This window comes from Carassius auratus, chromosome 32, assembly GCF_003368295.1.
Source record: "Carassius auratus strain Wakin chromosome 32, ASM336829v1, whole genome shotgun sequence".
Taxonomy (NCBI): Eukaryota; Metazoa; Chordata; class Actinopteri; order Cypriniformes; family Cyprinidae; genus Carassius; species Carassius auratus.
Genome location: NC_039274.1, coordinates 14,817,511 through 14,833,828, shown reverse-complemented (window position 1 = coordinate 14,833,828; position 16,318 = coordinate 14,817,511). Strand labels below are relative to the sequence as shown.

At 39.8% G+C, this 16,318-nt stretch overlaps 2 protein-coding genes across 2 annotated transcripts in view; both read left to right on the top strand.

Annotated features, from left to right (window-relative positions):
- The window catches only part of LOC113051684 (plexin domain-containing protein 2-like), a 75,474-nt gene extending 73,316 nt beyond the window's left edge, over positions 1 to 2,158 (top strand). Inside the window, exon 14 of the mRNA XM_026215638.1 lies at positions 227 to 2,158. Within this exon, the coding sequence (XP_026071423.1) occupies positions 227 to 346 (120 nt within the window). The 3' untranslated portion in view covers positions 347 to 2,158. The remainder of the gene's footprint in view (positions 1 to 226) is intronic.
- A 975-nt stretch (positions 2,159 to 3,133) lies between these two features.
- LOC113051683 (transcriptional repressor NF-X1-like) lies at positions 3,134 to 16,282 on the top strand. The gene is made up of 24 exons (XM_026215637.1): positions 3,134 to 3,307; positions 3,677 to 5,551; positions 8,025 to 8,186; positions 9,087 to 9,164; positions 9,332 to 9,437; positions 9,719 to 9,790; positions 9,880 to 10,019; positions 10,099 to 10,198; positions 10,461 to 10,678; positions 11,145 to 11,242; positions 11,328 to 11,358; positions 11,469 to 11,551; positions 11,638 to 11,746; positions 11,832 to 11,951; positions 12,988 to 13,067; positions 13,185 to 13,415; positions 13,722 to 13,795; positions 13,946 to 14,044; positions 14,330 to 14,371; positions 14,475 to 14,567; positions 15,039 to 15,105; positions 15,208 to 15,353; positions 15,537 to 15,641; positions 16,142 to 16,282. Exons 1-24 carry the CDS (start codon positions 3,286 to 3,288, stop codon positions 16,215 to 16,217), a joined length of 4,227 nt encoding a protein of 1,408 aa, XP_026071422.1. The 5' UTR covers positions 3,134 to 3,285; the 3' UTR covers positions 16,218 to 16,282.
- The last annotated feature ends 36 nt before the right edge of the window (positions 16,283 to 16,318 follow it).

Sequence of the window (16,318 nt, the reverse complement as noted above, 5' to 3'; positions counted from 1 at the left end):
TGTATTACTGCAACTTTCATTTTATCGATGTCAGTGGATAACAGTAAAAAAAAAAATGACATTAAGTATTTCTAAAGTCATGAATTTTGGATGGTTTGAGCAAAAATGTATATGTAAAAACATTTATAACAACCTAGTAGAACACCTATTAATATGTTTTGTCTTTGATAGGGGACTGCATTTATAACAAAAATCATCTATTTATATCAAATTCATACGTTTACAGAGACGTCCAAGCCGATGGCCAGCGATGAAATTTCTCAGAGGTTCTGGTCATCCAGCATATGTGGATGTGGAGCCTGTGGGTCAAGAGAAAGAAGGCTTTATTGAATCAGTGCAGTGCTGAGATTTGACCTCTGACTTCTTAAGTCACACACAGCCCACAACCTTCCTGATGTCTGTCTACAAATTTACACTATCTCTTAGCATAAAGTTTCTCCAACCCTCCAAAACACTGATGAAACTGGAAACAGTGAGGGTGTGGTGACTGAACAGAAGAGGCATCCAGAAACAAATGCTTGGGTCTAGCTTTTAACACTCAAAGCAAAACAATCCACATTCAGAGGAGACGTCTGGTAATCAGCTGGAAGGACAGCGGCCCAGCAGCTTCTGACTTGGGGAGCAGCTTTTGTTTGTTGATTGTACAGGATGGGGTTTTGACCTTTCACCCTCAAAATCATCTTTGAACTGAATGCAGGTAAACTTGAGTCTCTGATTTGATGTGCCTCTGAGAATTTTTCTTTTTTCTTTTTGTCTTTACAGTCTCTGAAATGCACATTCATACAGTATATGTTTTGGAAATCATATACAGACCTTTATATTAAACTTCAGAAGGGTTTTGTAGTGTTTTTATCTTTTTTCCTTTTCCTTTGTGACTTCATCTCTTTGATTTGAACGGATATTTTGGAGTAGGTGGATGACTTTAGTTGCAGACACTGTGTCTCCTCTTCTTGTTTGGATACAATTGGAAAATGTTCTGTGAACAAATGTGTCAACGGTATAGATTTATATGTTTTTCATCCAACCATATTTCAACTATTTAGGACATTTTTGCACATGTCCACTTAAGGCACATATAATGCTTCCTTCCAAGTCATTTTTTTTTTCTCCTCTTATGTTAATAATGCATATTTACAAGACAGGTGCTTGTGAGATTGCTTGTGTGTGTCTTTGTTTAGATTTTTTTGTTGTTTTGTTGTAATATTGTGGTACACAATGATCCCATAAACATGCTTTTGTTGAAATCAAGCATTGGTACTGATTTCAACTTGAAAGACAAGACAGGTGTTGTCTACTGACAGCTGTCAGTCCTTCACCAGACAGGGACATTTGTATGTTTTATAATATTTGATGTAGTGAAATAAGAGCTCTTCTACTACTGTCAAGGTCATTTCAGCTTGATAGATTACAAGCAGTATTTAACACAGCCTATTACAACCTTATATGATAAACATCCAATTTGCTCTAAATAATGTTTTCCATCGTGTTCAATAATAATGGATTTTGAGTCTGAAGGTTTACAATCGTAAAACCAGTCCGAATTTCCTTAATAGTGTACAATCAGTTAAAATGGACTCTGTGGTAGATATTTTTGTCTTCTGTTTGATTATTTCAGTAAACCTATGCACTGGGACAGTTTCTGAGATTTTCTTTTCTTTTCTTTCTTATTTTATGTTAGGTGTTTAAGCATGCACGCAAGGGAGATACATTTGTTTCCTCATAAAAGGGTGTCTCACCAAAAATCAAGGTCTAAATTCTATTTTTATTAACTTTCACAGAGAGACCTGATTATTTTCTGCAGATGTAACCTGAATTTGTATGTATGTGTTACATTGAATCTTTCTGAATGTGTATGAGTGCACACTAATGTAAGGTCGAAGGGGATGTTTATTTTGTGAAACAATCTGAAACAGTGTTTGGTGAAAGAGATCTGTTTTCTGTTCAGCAGTGATGCCTGCTCTCAAAATCCGTGGAAACAAACCTATCTGTAACCTGAATTTTTGATAATCATAATCTTCATGTTGTGCCACACATTGAGAGACAGTGAAATACACAATGCTGTAATCTGTGTACTCTTGTGTTACTACTGTCAATTTGATTACATTATACAATTTGATTAAACAATAAAGTTGTTTAAACAGACAGTTTTCCTTCCATGCATCTGCTGTTCCAAATGAATGTCTTTATTCCTGTTCTCTCAAGGCTATGTGGGTGTATTTATGAATATTTATAGCAGTTAGGTCAGAGTAAATGTCATGGCAAAATGAATGTATGTAGCAGCTCAAGTCGCACAATATCACTATCCTTAAGGGATAGTAAAATCAGAAATGAAAACTCATAATTTACTACAACCCTCAAGTTGTTCCCAACTATTATGAGTTTCCGCAAGTGAAAGTGTCCAGTAACAGGTGAGGTACATAACGAGTAAAAAGTCAGATGAGACAATCTGGTCCATACAAAATAAAACAGCTTTTACTGCAATTTCTGTCGTAGCCGTTTTATTAAAGCTGCAGTCGGTAACTTTTGACGCTCTAGCGGTTAACCCTTGTGGATTGTTCAAATTCAGGGGAACTTCAAGGGAACTTTTGACGCTCTAGCGGTTAATAAACAGAACTGCTTGCGTCTTGCGGAAGAACATCGTAGCCGGAACTACTTCTCTCTGTTTATGTCTATGAAGAATCACAAAGGTACTGGGTTACTCCGCCGCGGTACCCCCGAAGCAATCTAAAATAGTCCGAATATAAACACTTATTATAGGTGCACCCTAGTGATTCAGGAAAAGCTAAAAACACGGTTTGGAAAATGGATTCATGGTGTACTCGCTTATTATATACATAGTTCTACATTTTGAACACAAACAAAGTTACGGACCGCAGCTCTGATTGGTTGTTTTCTTACCGGGAGCGATTGACTTTCTGCAAATGGCAATAGGAGCACTGGGAGGAGCCAGAGGAGCTTGATTTTTTTCACAGATTATCTGTCTCATATTCTACTGTCAGGACATAATGACAGGTTTAACAAATATGTAAAAAATATATTTTTTTTACAAAAGTTACCTACTGCAGCTTTAAATAAAGTTCTGTTGGTCCACACTCCAGTAGGTAGGTGGCGGTAATTCACCTTAACGTTGGATGCCACCCGCCAAAACAAGAAGAAGAAGAGCAGTCTCAGCACTGATAGCACCAACTCAGTGTAGCTCACAAACAATTAATCTCAGTTTAGCTATCGTATACTCCACACAGTTCTGAGGAAATCTCGTCTAAAGCTGTCTCGAGTTCCGGCTGAATGGCTGAAGCGTCCGTTATAGGTAACATAAACGTTTAGCGGTTATGGCTTCTCGCTTCGTGAGAGCTAACGTTAACTTCTGTAGTGAAGTGAAGTGTGCTTGGCCTCATATCAGTAATATTATATTTATTATATTTCAGCAATAATATTCAATTATTTGAGAACATCATCAATTTACTTTACTTCACGTCATGTACAAAGGGCGGAGTGGAAGTTAGTTTGTCAATGTATAACCAGTTAAAAGCACAAACATAGTGTCATTAAATCCGTGAATTGTCAGTAAGTATTCGCAGAATGTGCAGAGCAATGTATGCAAAGAATCCGTCATGGCTGTATAGATAATGCGATAGTATTATAAATTAACCCGACTATCGATTGTTTTCACTTTTAGATGCATCGAAGTTGAATCCCGAGTCTGCGGAGTTTGTACCCCAAGCTAAACCCAACCAGCCCCCCTTTAGGAGAAATTACAGGCAGCAGCACCACGGTCAGGACTGGAGGGCTCAACATGTTAGGCCTCATCACCACTTTAGACAGTCCAGTGCGAGTCAAGATGAGTTTGAAAACCCTGCCAATAATACATTAGCTCCTGCTCAGCTTCCCATTAGAGAAGACTTGAGAGGTAGGGGTCGAGGAGGGAGACAAAGAGGAGGACGTGGTGATGGTCGGCGCAGTAATGACCATTGCCCTCCGTACGAGAGATGCAAGAAACCTGGAAGTGATAATGACTGCTCAGGAAGAGGCCGTGGAGCTTGTGGCCGTGAGCGACCTAACTCGCCCACTTCTTATAGATCCACAGATGAGGAGAAGAAAGAAAGAACAACTGTGGAAGCCCATGTGAGAAAGTCTTATAATGACAGCCGACGCAAGCAGCCCAATAGAGCACAAGCTGAGAGATGGATAAAGGAGCCTCTTCCCAGGGACCGAGAGGAGAACCGGGAAAACCAGACTGATGCAGGAGACACAAGGCCTTCAGCAGTTCACGAACATCCAGAGCCTGAGCAGAAGAATCATAAGGGATGGAGAGGTGGAGAGCGGTGCATGCACCCCAATTCCCGGAGGAAAGGACAGGCACCTAACCATGGGATTGAGGGTAACTGGAGAGAAAGAGAACCTGCTCAGAACATCAGGGAGGAGAGGAGAGGTGCAGAAGATGAGGGTGGAAGACAGGAGGAGTCTAACAGGAACAGACGAGGTGCGAAAGGGGAGGAGGGGAGAGGTGCAGAAGGTGAGGGCAGAAGACAAGAGGAATCCAACAGAAACAGAGGAGCTGTGAGAGGGGAGGAGAGGAGAGGTGCAGAAGATGAGGGAGGAAGACAGGAGGAGTTCAACAGGAACAGACGAGCTGCGAAAGGGGAGGAGAGGAGAGGTGCAGAAGATGAGGGAGGAAGACAGGAGGAGTTCAACAGGAACAGACGAGCTGCGAAAGGGGAGGAAAGAAGAGGTGCAGAAGATGAGGGAGGAAGACAGGAGGAGTTCAACAGGAACAGACGAGGTGCGAAAGGGGAGGAAAGAAGAGGTGCAGAAGATGAGGGAGGAAGACAGGAGGAGTTCAACAGGAACAGACGAGGTGCGAAAGGGGAGGAGAGAAGAGGTGCAGAAGATGAGGGAGGAAGACAGGAGGAGTCTAACAGGAACAGACGAGGTGCGAAAGGGGAGGAGAGAAGAGGTGGAGAAGATGAGGGAGGAAGACAGGAGGAGTTCAACAGGAACAGACGAGCTGCGAAAGGGGAGGAGAGAAGAGGTGCAGAAGATGAGGGAAGAAGACAGGAGGAGTCTAACAGGAACAGACGAGGTGCGAAAGGGGAGGAGAGGAGAGGTGCAGAAGATGAGGGAGGAAGACAGGAGGAGTTCAACAGGAACAGACGAGGTGCGAAAGGGGAGGAGAGGAGAGGTGCAGAAGGTGAGGGCAGAAGACATGAGGAATCCAACAGAAACAGAGGAGGTGCGAGAGGGGAGGAGAGGAGAGGTGCAGAAGATGAGGGTGGAAGACATGAGGAGTCCAACAGAAACAGAGGAGGTGCGAGAGGGGAGGAGAGGAGAGGTGCAGAAGATGAGGGAGGAAGACAGGAGGAGTTCAACCGAAACAGAGGAGGTGCGAGAGGGGAGGTCAGAAGACATGATGAGTCCAGCATGAACAGAGGAGCTGTGAGAGGGAAAAGGCCACTTCTGCAGAATGCAGGGTTGGGGAGAGGTGGGGGTCCTGAGCGACGGACCGGACCGGTGAAGCGCATTGAGCCTCCCAAAAGCAAAGAAACCCAGACAGGTGATGTGCTTTAAATTAAGGGCTTGTATCATGGAGCTGGTTTAGACTAGTTTGTGCCAATCCTGGGTTTTAGGTACCATGAAAGTGGTTTATCTCCAAATGTTTGTCACCTTATAACCTCAGTTCCTCAGCTGACATGCTCTGTCGCAGGTGATGTTTTGAGTAGGCAATTTAAAACTAAAATTGTATCAATCAGTTCTGAGCAATGTGATCTCTCACGCAATGAAGTCATTCCGCCACTTTCAATTTAAGACTTAATAGTAAACTTTGTTTAAATGTAAATAAATCTATACAGTGTACTGTAACTTTAAGACTCAATATATGAAACTTTAAAAATGTTTTTAAAAATGATGTTGTGGACTGACCTATAGATATAATCAACTTTACTAAATAACTGTCCTTCTAGTTGTCCCCTTTTTACTTAATATTCAGCAGAAAAGGGAAGTGAATCTCACTAGCTAGAAGAGTGTTGGACAGCATGTAACTGACTATTCACTACTGATGTTACACTTCACTCTTTTTAAATCCTCAATAGCTGTTAATTAACTTACGATTAAAGCATGAGCTGGCAGAGGAGGTTGATGAATAGCATCGTGGTACTAACTATAACTGATTTGTCAGCTTCAAACCAGTCCTGTAACCCGGAGTTTGTTCAGCTAGCTCCATTATACAGGCCCCTGGACTTTTTTCAAATATAAGTGTCTTTTTTTATTTTTTATTCTTTACAAATGATTGTCACTTATAATGTTACCCTGGTTGTAAATACTTTGTATGATAATTAATAATTGACATTTCTGAGTCTGATAGTATTTATGTGTGTCTCTCTATTATACAGGTGCTGGTCATATAATTACAATATCATCAAAAAGTTGATTTATTTCACTAATTCCATTCAAAAAGTGAAACCTGTATATTATATTAATTCATTACACACATACTGATATATTTTGAATGTTTATTTTTTTACATTTTGATGATTATAACTGACAACTAAGGAAAATCCCAAATTCAGTATCTCAGAAAATTAGAATATTGTGAAAAGGTTCAATATTGAAGATACCTGTTGCCACATTATAATCAGCTAATTTACTCGAAACACCTGTGAAGTCCTTTAAATGGTCTCTCAGTCTAGTTCTGTAGGCTACACAATCATGGGGAAGACTGCTGACTTGACAGTTGTCCAAAAGACGACTGTTGACACCTTTTTCACAAGGAGGGCAAGACACAAAAGGTAATTGCAAAAGAGGCTGGCTGTTCACAGAGCTCTGTGTCCAAGCACATTAATAAAGAGGCGAAGGGACGGAAAAGATGTGGTAGAAAAAAAGTGTACAAGGAATAGGGATAACCGAACCCTGGAGAGCATTGTGAAACAAAACCCATTCAAAAATGTGGGGGAGATTCACAAAGAATGGACTGCAGCTGGAGTCAGTGCTTCAAGAACCACTACGCACAGACGTATGCAAGACATGGGTTTCAGCTGTCGGATTCCTTGTGTCAAGCCACTCTTGAACAACAGACAGCATCAGAAGCGTTTTGCCTGGGCTAAAGACATTAAGGACTGGACTGCTGCTGAGTGGTCCAAAGTTATGTTCTCTGATGAAAGTAAATTTTGCATTTCCTCTGGAAATCAGGGTCCCAGAGTCTGGAGGAAGAGAGGAGAGGCACACAATCCACGTTGCTTGAGGGTCAGTGTAAAGTTTCCACAGTCAGTGATGGTTTGGGGTGCCATGTCATCTGCTGGTGTTGGTCCACTGTGTTTTCTGAGGTCCAAGGTCAACGCAGCCGTATACCAGGAACTTTTAGAGCACTTCATGCTTCCCTCTGCTGACCAACTTTATGGAGATGCAGATTTCATTTTCCAGCAGGACTCGGCACCTGCACACAGTGCCAAAGTTACCAGTACCTGGTTTAAGGACCATGGTATCCCTGTTCTTAATTGGCCAGCAAACTCGCCTGACCTTAACCCCATAGAAAATCTATGGGGTATTGTGAAGAGGAAGATGCGATATGATAGACCCAACAATGTAGAAGAGCTGAAGGCCACTGTCAGAGCAATGTGGGCTCTCATAACACCTGAGCAGTGCCACAGACTGATCGACTCCATGCCACGCCGCATTGCTGCAGTAATTCAGGCAAAAGGAAACCCAACTAAGTATTGAGTGCTGAACATGCTCATACTTTTCCATGTTCATACTTTTCAGTTGGCCAAGATTTCTAAACATCCTTTTTGTGTTGGTCTTAAGTTATATTCTTATTTTCTGAGATACTGAATTTGGGATTTTCCTTAGTTGTCAGTTATAATCATCAAAATTAAAAGAAATAAACATTTGAAATAAATCAGTCTATGTGTAATGAATGAATACAATATACAAGTTTCACTTTTTGAATGGAATTAGTGAAATCAACTTTTTGATGATATTCTAATTGTATGACCAGAACCTGTATGTCCAATGCTGTTTGTGTGTGTATATAGGTTGTCTGATTGAGCAGCTGACGGAGGAGAAGTATGAGTGTATGGTCTGTTGTGAAGTGATTCGGCTCATGGCTCCAGTTTGGAGCTGTCAGAGCTGTTACCACGTATTTCACCTTAACTGCATCAAGAAATGGGCTCGCTCACCTGCATCTCAAGCTGATGGTACGTAAACTGCCTCTCACCAATGATGGGGACATTATGAAAGACTGTGTATAAACCAAAATATGGGATATATATATTTTTTTTTTCTTTGGAACAAGGTCTGTTTATTCAAGATTTTACAATATACCACAAAAAACAAAGGAGAACTGAAACAGTACAGTGTACAACAAACCCCCAACACAACCCATCCCTCTACCCATCAGACAGAAATTATTGGGTATATACAGTAAAAAAAAAAAAAAAAAAAAACACTTGTAAAGATTATTAAAAAGGATACATAAATATACATACATAGACATGAAATAGATAAAAATACATATATAGATGAAAATAATTTTGGGACAGTATTCTCTACTTGATTTTTTCAACAAATGTCAAAGAAGTGTTGCCAGATTGCATAAAATCTCTGGACAGACCCTTGAAGAGAGCATCTTATTTTCTCTAGTTTAAGATACTGCATAATCTCCTTAATCCAATGAGAAAAAGTGGGAGGAAGAGAGTCTTTCCATTTAAACAATATTAATCTTCTGGCAAGAAGTGTGCAAAAGGCTAACATTTTACAATTATAACTGCTCAGGTGCATGTTCTGTGGTGTCAATTTCTGACTTTTAAATGAACCAATTGGTAAACAATCTCATCGCTGCAGCTGCCGATAAAAACTACAGTTCCCATTTAGAAACCTGAGACTTCAGATTTCAGAACTTGAGATTTCAGTAATTCCTCAGGAGATAAGAGTTGGTCTTGCATGCCCGGAATAACAGCCTGGAGGCATAACAAATTACAGAGACTGCAGAGTGAAATAACTTTCTGGAAAAAAACTTAACAATACAAAAAAAAATGCTAAATACAGTGGGCTAGTCCCTAGTTTTATAACAAATTTAAATGGTTCAATATTTACAGATGCCCCTGAAGGATGGCGTTGTCCTGCATGCCAGAATGTGGCACTTAAAGCCCCAAATGCGTATACCTGCTTCTGTGGTAAGATTATTTTGGTTTCTGCATCTTGCGTGATATTTTGTCTCTGTTCTAAATCTCTTACAGTTTGTAAAATGATAAAGTGACTTTGTTTATAATGAATAAGGCTGTAAAACTGAAGAATTTAGTCCTCTAGATTTCTGTTTTTCATCTTTCATTTTAATGGACAGGGAAGGTGACCAATCCTGAGTTTCAGCGCACTGAGATCCCTCATAGCTGTGGGGATATGTGTGGGAAAAAGAGGAGTGGAGGGGAATGCAATCACCCCTGTAATATGTAAGAGCCCAGCAGCACAACCTGATTCCTTCATAATCAATACATTTACATGGTTTTGGCTTAGATTGGATGACCATGGCTGAAAAATATTTACTGTTTTTGTCAGAAAAACAACCTAAAACTAATTATATGTTTTTCTTAATAGTGATTACTCACTAGTCATTCAGGCAACTCACTTGTTTGCACAGCTGTAATTTTGTGCATGTTTAGATGATATGTGCTGTCATTGGTCAATCCAGAGTTGACATTCTTGCGTGATAAGAATTTCTTTCTCTGTGTAGCTTGTGCCATCCTGGGCCCTGCCCGCAGTGTCCAGCTTTTATCACAAAGTCCTGCATTTGTGGTAGAATGAGGTACTATTCACTTTTTGTAATTATCTCTGTATCTAATACTTCACCCAGATATGTGCAGGGCAAACAAAACCTATTTTTTGTGTGTGCAGTAAGCAGGTTCGTTGCAGTCAGGCTGGACCTCTGCTTTGTGAGGAAGTCTGTGGGGCTCTTCTGAACTGCTCAAAGCACTTCTGTGCCCAGGTGTGCCACTCAGGGCCATGCCAACCCTGCCCACTTCGTGTTCAGCAAGGTAAGTATTCCTTGTGTCATTGAATTGGTTTCAGTGTTTATTCAGTCATCTAATTTCATGCATTATAATCCCCTTTCAGCTTGCTTTTGTGGTGTGGTGTTCAGGGAGGTGGCATGTGGGACTGATTGTGGCCATTTTGATGGATCAGGATATTTCTCCTGTTGCAAAACCTGTGGAAAGTATGTATTAATATAACATATCTTCACTTGTCAATATCGGAAATTAATATTTTAAAAAGTTTTTTGTACGCAAAGCCTTAACAAAGACATTAAATAGTCCTTAAAGTTACCTAGTCTTAAATAACTAGATTTGTGACCTTTTTAATAATGGGTTGGTTTTTGGCCTGTTTGACTGTTTCATTTTGACATTTGTATTCAGCTATTTTGCAGTGCTTTTTCAGTTAATGTGTCTGAGCTGACAGCTTTCAATCTGTTATTCTAGGATGCTAGACTGCCAGTCCCATCGCTGTCAGCAGTTATGCCACCCTGGGCAGTGTCCGTCATGTCCACTCAGCCCCAAGCTGGTGCGCAGCTGTTCGTGTGGACAGACTCCATTATCTAAACTTCTAGAGCTCGGCTACCCAGAGAGAAAGACCTGTACTGACCCGATCCCCTCCTGTGGCAAGACCTGCAACAAACCACTGCCATGTGGAGATGATGGTATGGGTCTGATTTTTGTTCATAAATTTGAGCGGAATTTAAGTTTGTTTAATTGAAATTATTAACTTCAAAGCTTAATATCATGAACGTGGCACATCATGAAAATCTGGCTTCTCCAGGGTTTAAGTGCTATAATCAGGTCCCCATAGCATCTACCAACCAAGGAAACGTGAAATACGTTAACCCAGTAACATGGTTTTGGTTGGCCTTTTTCTGCAGGCGTCTGAGAAAACGAGCACGTCATATTTCGCTCCCTTTGTGAGGTGGCAAAGGGATCTCATTATAATATTACCGCCTTAATATTGAATATTAAAAATGTTGCTCCTTTCAAATTCAAGGAAAGAGCGTGACTATAGTTGGGAGTAAATACTTGACAGTCTCTAATCATTTCCATTCTCTCACATTAGCACAAAGTGTGATGTTTTCAACATAAAACTGTTCAAAATTCTTATATTCCTTGCACTAGATTCTGTCCACTTGTGTGAAAAGCTCTGCCACGAGGACAGCTGTGGGCCGTGCTCTTTGACCTCCTCTATTAAATGCAGATGTGGCAGCAACAGCAAGGTTAGATTGTTATCGTACAGCTGCACAAAGGTCACGAAGTTCTGAAAACTGCAGATGTAATTCATACTCTGTCTTGTCTTCATAGGAAGTTCCTTGTGCAGCCATTCAGACTGAACGTAAGTCTTTTGATGATTGTGGGACAACATGGCAGTTATATGTGCAGCACATTAATTATACGTACTATACCAAAGTAGCAGTTGCAATGCTAATGTTTAATCCTTTACAGAAGACATGATGTTTACGTGTGAGAAACGCTGCATCAGGAAGCGCTCCTGCGGCAGACACAAGTGTGGAGAGATGTGTTGTGTGGTGAGTGTTTTATATTTTCATGAAAGGTTTATCTAGGTGCAGTAGCCACAAGAATGGCTTCAGTAAACATTCTCTCTCTTAATCAGGATCTGGAGCATAAGTGCTCAATGATTTGTGGTTACAAGCTCAATTGCGGTCTACATCGATGTCAGGACCTTTGCCACCGTGGGAACTGCCAGCCTTGTTGGCAAACCAGTAAGCCTGGGCTTCAAGCGCATCTTCACGCATGTCCATCTCTTTTATTTTTTCTTCTTACACAGCACTGTGTGTTTTCTCTAAGGTTTTGATGAGTTGGCGTGCTACTGTGGGGAGACTGTGCTCTTCCCGCCCATCCCTTGTGGAACCAGACCCCCTGAATGTAAAAACTTATGTACCCGAAGTCATGATTGTGATCATCCAGGTAATTCTGTCTGCTCAGTCAACCACAAGCATACACATTCATGGATATTTGGCAAGATGTATACACACATACACTGTATGATTCATTTTGAAGGTGGCCAGTCTTTAAATGATAATGAGCTACTGCTCACCCCACCCCCCTCTTCCGTTTTTTTTTTTTTTGTATTTGGTGGGGCGTTACCATCAAAAACGTAATTAATCCACTGGGTCTTCAGTCGCACTGATGTCGGGAGAAAATGAAAACTCTTATGTCCACTTTTACATCCAGCTGCAAAACACCTGCATTGCTTACAAGAAAGACGTTGTCGCTATAGCTGCTTGAGCGCAGAGAAAGTGGCATACAACTGGCTGAGGGTGGAGATATGGCAATACGTGACTGTGCGTCAGCGGTTATAAGGCACGGCCTGAGCAGTATGATGTCATACTGCTCAAAATCAAAACGGCTTGATAATGAAGACTGTTTGGTTTTTTGGGGGATTAAAAAAAAATAGTAAATGGATTTTAATCATTGTAGTATGGTTGTGTCCACATACTATTAGACATTTATATGCAGACACCATGTAAAAGTGAATCTTGCTTCCAATGTCACCTTTAAAGATTTTCTTAAAAAACAAAAAAAAAAGTTCTCATGCTTTACAAGTCTGCATTTATTTGTTCAGTACAGTAAAAACAGTAATATTGTGAAATGTTATAACCATATCAAATCAATGTTTTCTATTTAAACATTTAAAATGGTAATTTATTCCTGTGTTGTGACGGTAAACCTCACTTACTCCAGTCTTCAGTGTCACGTGACCCTTCAGAATCATTGTAACATGCGGTTGTAATGCTCAAGACACATTTCCTATTACTATCAATGTTGAAAACATTTGTGCTGCTTAAAATTTTGATGGAAACTGCTTATTTTATTTGACTGGATGAAGGGAAAGTTCAAAAGAATAGTATTTATTTGAAATGGTTATCTTTTGTAACAATATAAAAGTCTTTAGTTGTCACTTAATGCACCCTTGCTGAATTGTTTTATGATTTTTCTATAGTGTTCCATTCATGCCACACTGAGGAGAGATGTCCACCCTGTACCTACCTCACCAAGAAGTGGTGCATGGGTAATCATGAGGTAAAAAGACATTTTATAAACATTTTAAATGTTAAGCATAGACAATCCTATTTTGCACTCTATTCAAGAAAAGTTCAAAATCTCATCTTCCACACCACTTTGACATTTCTCCCCTAGCAAAGGAGTAATATCCCATGCCACCTGCAGGACATCTCGTGTGGTTTAGCGTGTGATAAGCTCTTACCCTGCGGTTCGCATCGCTGTAAGAAAATATGTCACCGTGGTGAATGCCAGGCAGAGGGAGAGTGTAAGCAGCCATGCACTCACCCTAGAACAACCTGTGGACACCCCTGTGCTGCTCCCTGCCACCCAGGCACCCCCTGTCCACCCACTGTCTGCAGTGCCAAGGTACTGCCCTTCCCTCATCCAACATCTACACAGTTGGTTTTTACATGCAGTTATGGCTCAAAGCAGTCCTTTGTTTCCTCAGCTGCAGCGTGCTTGTGGTCTTCTGGCACATGCTTAAAGACACATACATTATAGGTTATGTAAAATATTGGCATGAAACAGTAAAATATGGTTTTCATAAATGTTATCTGAATATCTAAGCACACAAACTCCTCAGCTATATCCTTTATTTCTGTAGACACTCAAGTGTTCAAAACGGTGAGCCTTACATTATAGCCATACTTATTTCCCACTTTTGATCTCTAGGTGGCACTGAAGTGTGACTGTGGCCGAAGGAAAGAGACCATTCCTTGCACTGATGCAGCTAGTTCCTATCAAAGGTAAAACATTCCCTGCTATCAAAGCATTCATAGTGCACAGATAGCAAGCCAATACATTTAAAATGAATGATATACACAAAAAGTGCTATCAATTTCATATGTTGTAGCTGATCAGAGGTCAAATATAATTTTCATCTCTATATTCTGCAGATATGCAGCTATTTCCGTTGCCAGTAAGCTGTCAGATATGCAGCTGGGAGAGTCCGTAGACATTGGACAGCTCACGAAGAAAGAGCAGAGAAATGCCAGGTATACTCCCAGACTAAAGCTTGCAAGGCTGTTTGGTTTTATTAGTTCTCCAGAAGAATCATCTGTGGGTCAGTTTATCTCATGTAAATGACAACAGCATTAGTTTTAGCTGTCTCTGACAAGTTCAAAGCTGCATTGAAAGAGAGCAGGGTACAGAATTAACACTCACTAACCTCAAAATGCAAGTAAAAATTGACATGGCACTTTTACCTAAACGAATGTAAACATTATTAGTAATGTGCTTCAGTTGTGGAGTAACCTTTTTATTTGGTTGTTCTCTCACAGGTTGGAGTGTGATCAAGAATGTGCTACACTAGAGAGGAACAGGTGAACATAAGGAGTTTATTCACACAATCTTTCCCTGAATATATTACTAGATATGTCTATGTGTGGGTGTGCAGGTGTTGATGGGTTCTGTTTCTGCCTCCAGGCGGCTGGCCGAGGCCCTGCAGATTGATCAGGCGGTGGATACCTTCAAGTCAGCGTCTTCCAAATATAGTGACTCTCTCAAAGAAGATGCAAGGTGGTTCAAATTCTAAAATACTTCAAGAATGTATCAACAGTACATAAAGCTAGGGCATGGTTGTATGAGATATTTCTAAGCTCAAATTCTGTAAAAGAGCTCACAATGAATGCTCCAACCATTTTACTTCTGTTGCATTCTTGAAAATAGTCTTATAGTTTTATTTACTACATTTAATAGCTTCGGTACCTTGCCAATTGTATGAACTGAACAGGAATATATTTTCAAAAGCAACCATGCTCCACATATAAAAATGAATGGGGATGCAGCCTACTTATAACAGCAACAAATGCTTATCTTTTATTTTTTAATGACTGAACAGCAATAGTAATGAGTTTGGGTTCTTGCACATTTGCTTTGACAGTTTAAAGAAAAACTGATGTGTATAATAAGTTAAATATATAGTCTACTATAGAGCCACTATAGGCCTGAATGCATAAACTAATTAAACGCTTTTGTTTTTTAATTCAGGAAAGATTTCAAGTTTGTCAGTGAAATTGAGGAGGAGATTAAGAATTTAGTTGAACTGGCTAACAAGGTAAAATGTAGACCAATGATCAGACTATAAATAGTTAACTGTCCACTATCCAAGCACTTCTGGTTTCATTTTTCAGAGCTCTGTAATTGTGTTTTTTCGCAGGGTAAACAGACTAAGAGGAGTCACTGTTTTCCACCTATGAAGCGTGAACACAGGAGAATAATCCATGAGCTAGCGGAGGCTTATGGTGTGGAAAGCGTCAGCTATGATAGTGAACCCAAGCGCAATGTAGTGATCACTGCCATCAGGTCAACAGAAACTGTCAAATATTAGATTGGGCCTTCAACTATGACTAGGGAATACTTGTGTTTGTTTTAATGCTTAAAAAATAAAAAAAGTAAACTTAAAAGGTGTCTCTTAGTTAAGCAGGTGTCTTTGTGTCAGTAGCACTGGCTAGGTACGATTGATTGTTTCACATGTTGTGTTTTCAGGGGGAAAGCAGTGTGTCCTAACACTAGTCTGGCTGCTTTGGTTGAAAGGGAAACTGTCTCCAGAGCCCCCCCTCCCATTGCCCACATCAAACAGCAAACCAGCAAGTATGTTCACACACATCTCTCTACACTGCATTTCAAATGTTGGCCATCATTTAACCAAAATTATTAGATTAATTATAATGCTAATACAATTTAAAATAACTGTTTTCTATTTTACAACATTTTAAAATGTTATTTATTCATGTGATGGCAAAGGTGAATTAACAGCCTTTTCATATTTCTTCAGTGTCACATGATCTTTTAATAAATCATTTTAATTAGGATTTTTTTTTTATAAATAGCTCTAAATAATTTATTTGAAATAGAAATGTATTACAGATCTGCATCCTTTACTTTTTTAACTTTAGTATTAATTACTTTCAAAAAAATTGAATTGTTAATTATGTGCAGTGATTAAACCACACTCTCTTGTCAAAGTAAATAATACTTCTGTGGCCTGTACATGTTTGTTCTTTAATATTTTGTGTGCTCTTGTAATATGAAGTGTTTTCATTGTAAAGTATGTCATAACTAATACAAGTTTTTATTCACATTTGTTTCAGGGCCGACAACAGTAATGCATGGAAGAAACAATCTAGAGAGGATCTCTCCATTGATTATTTTGATGTGCAGGATTGACATGAAATTTTGAACATTCAATGTATTAATCGCACAAAATAAAGCTGTCCAAAAACTTCTTTTAATTATAGCGTCACAGTTCTGAATACAATCACGATGAG

What these genes read in the sequence shown, in the direction of transcription:
- LOC113051683 (XM_026215637.1), top strand. Translation starts at nt 3,286, where the DNA reads ATGGCTGAAGCGTCCGTTATAG. An exon ending in GTGGAGAGATGTGTTGTGTG is followed by an intron (nt 11,552 to 11,637) that starts GTGAGTGTTTTA and finishes TCTCTTAATCAG; the next exon opens with GATCTGGAGCATAAGTGCTC. An exon ending in GTAGTGATCACTGCCATCAG is followed by an intron (nt 15,354 to 15,536) that starts GTCAACAGAAAC and finishes TTGTGTTTTCAG; the next exon opens with GGGGAAAGCAGTGTGTCCTA.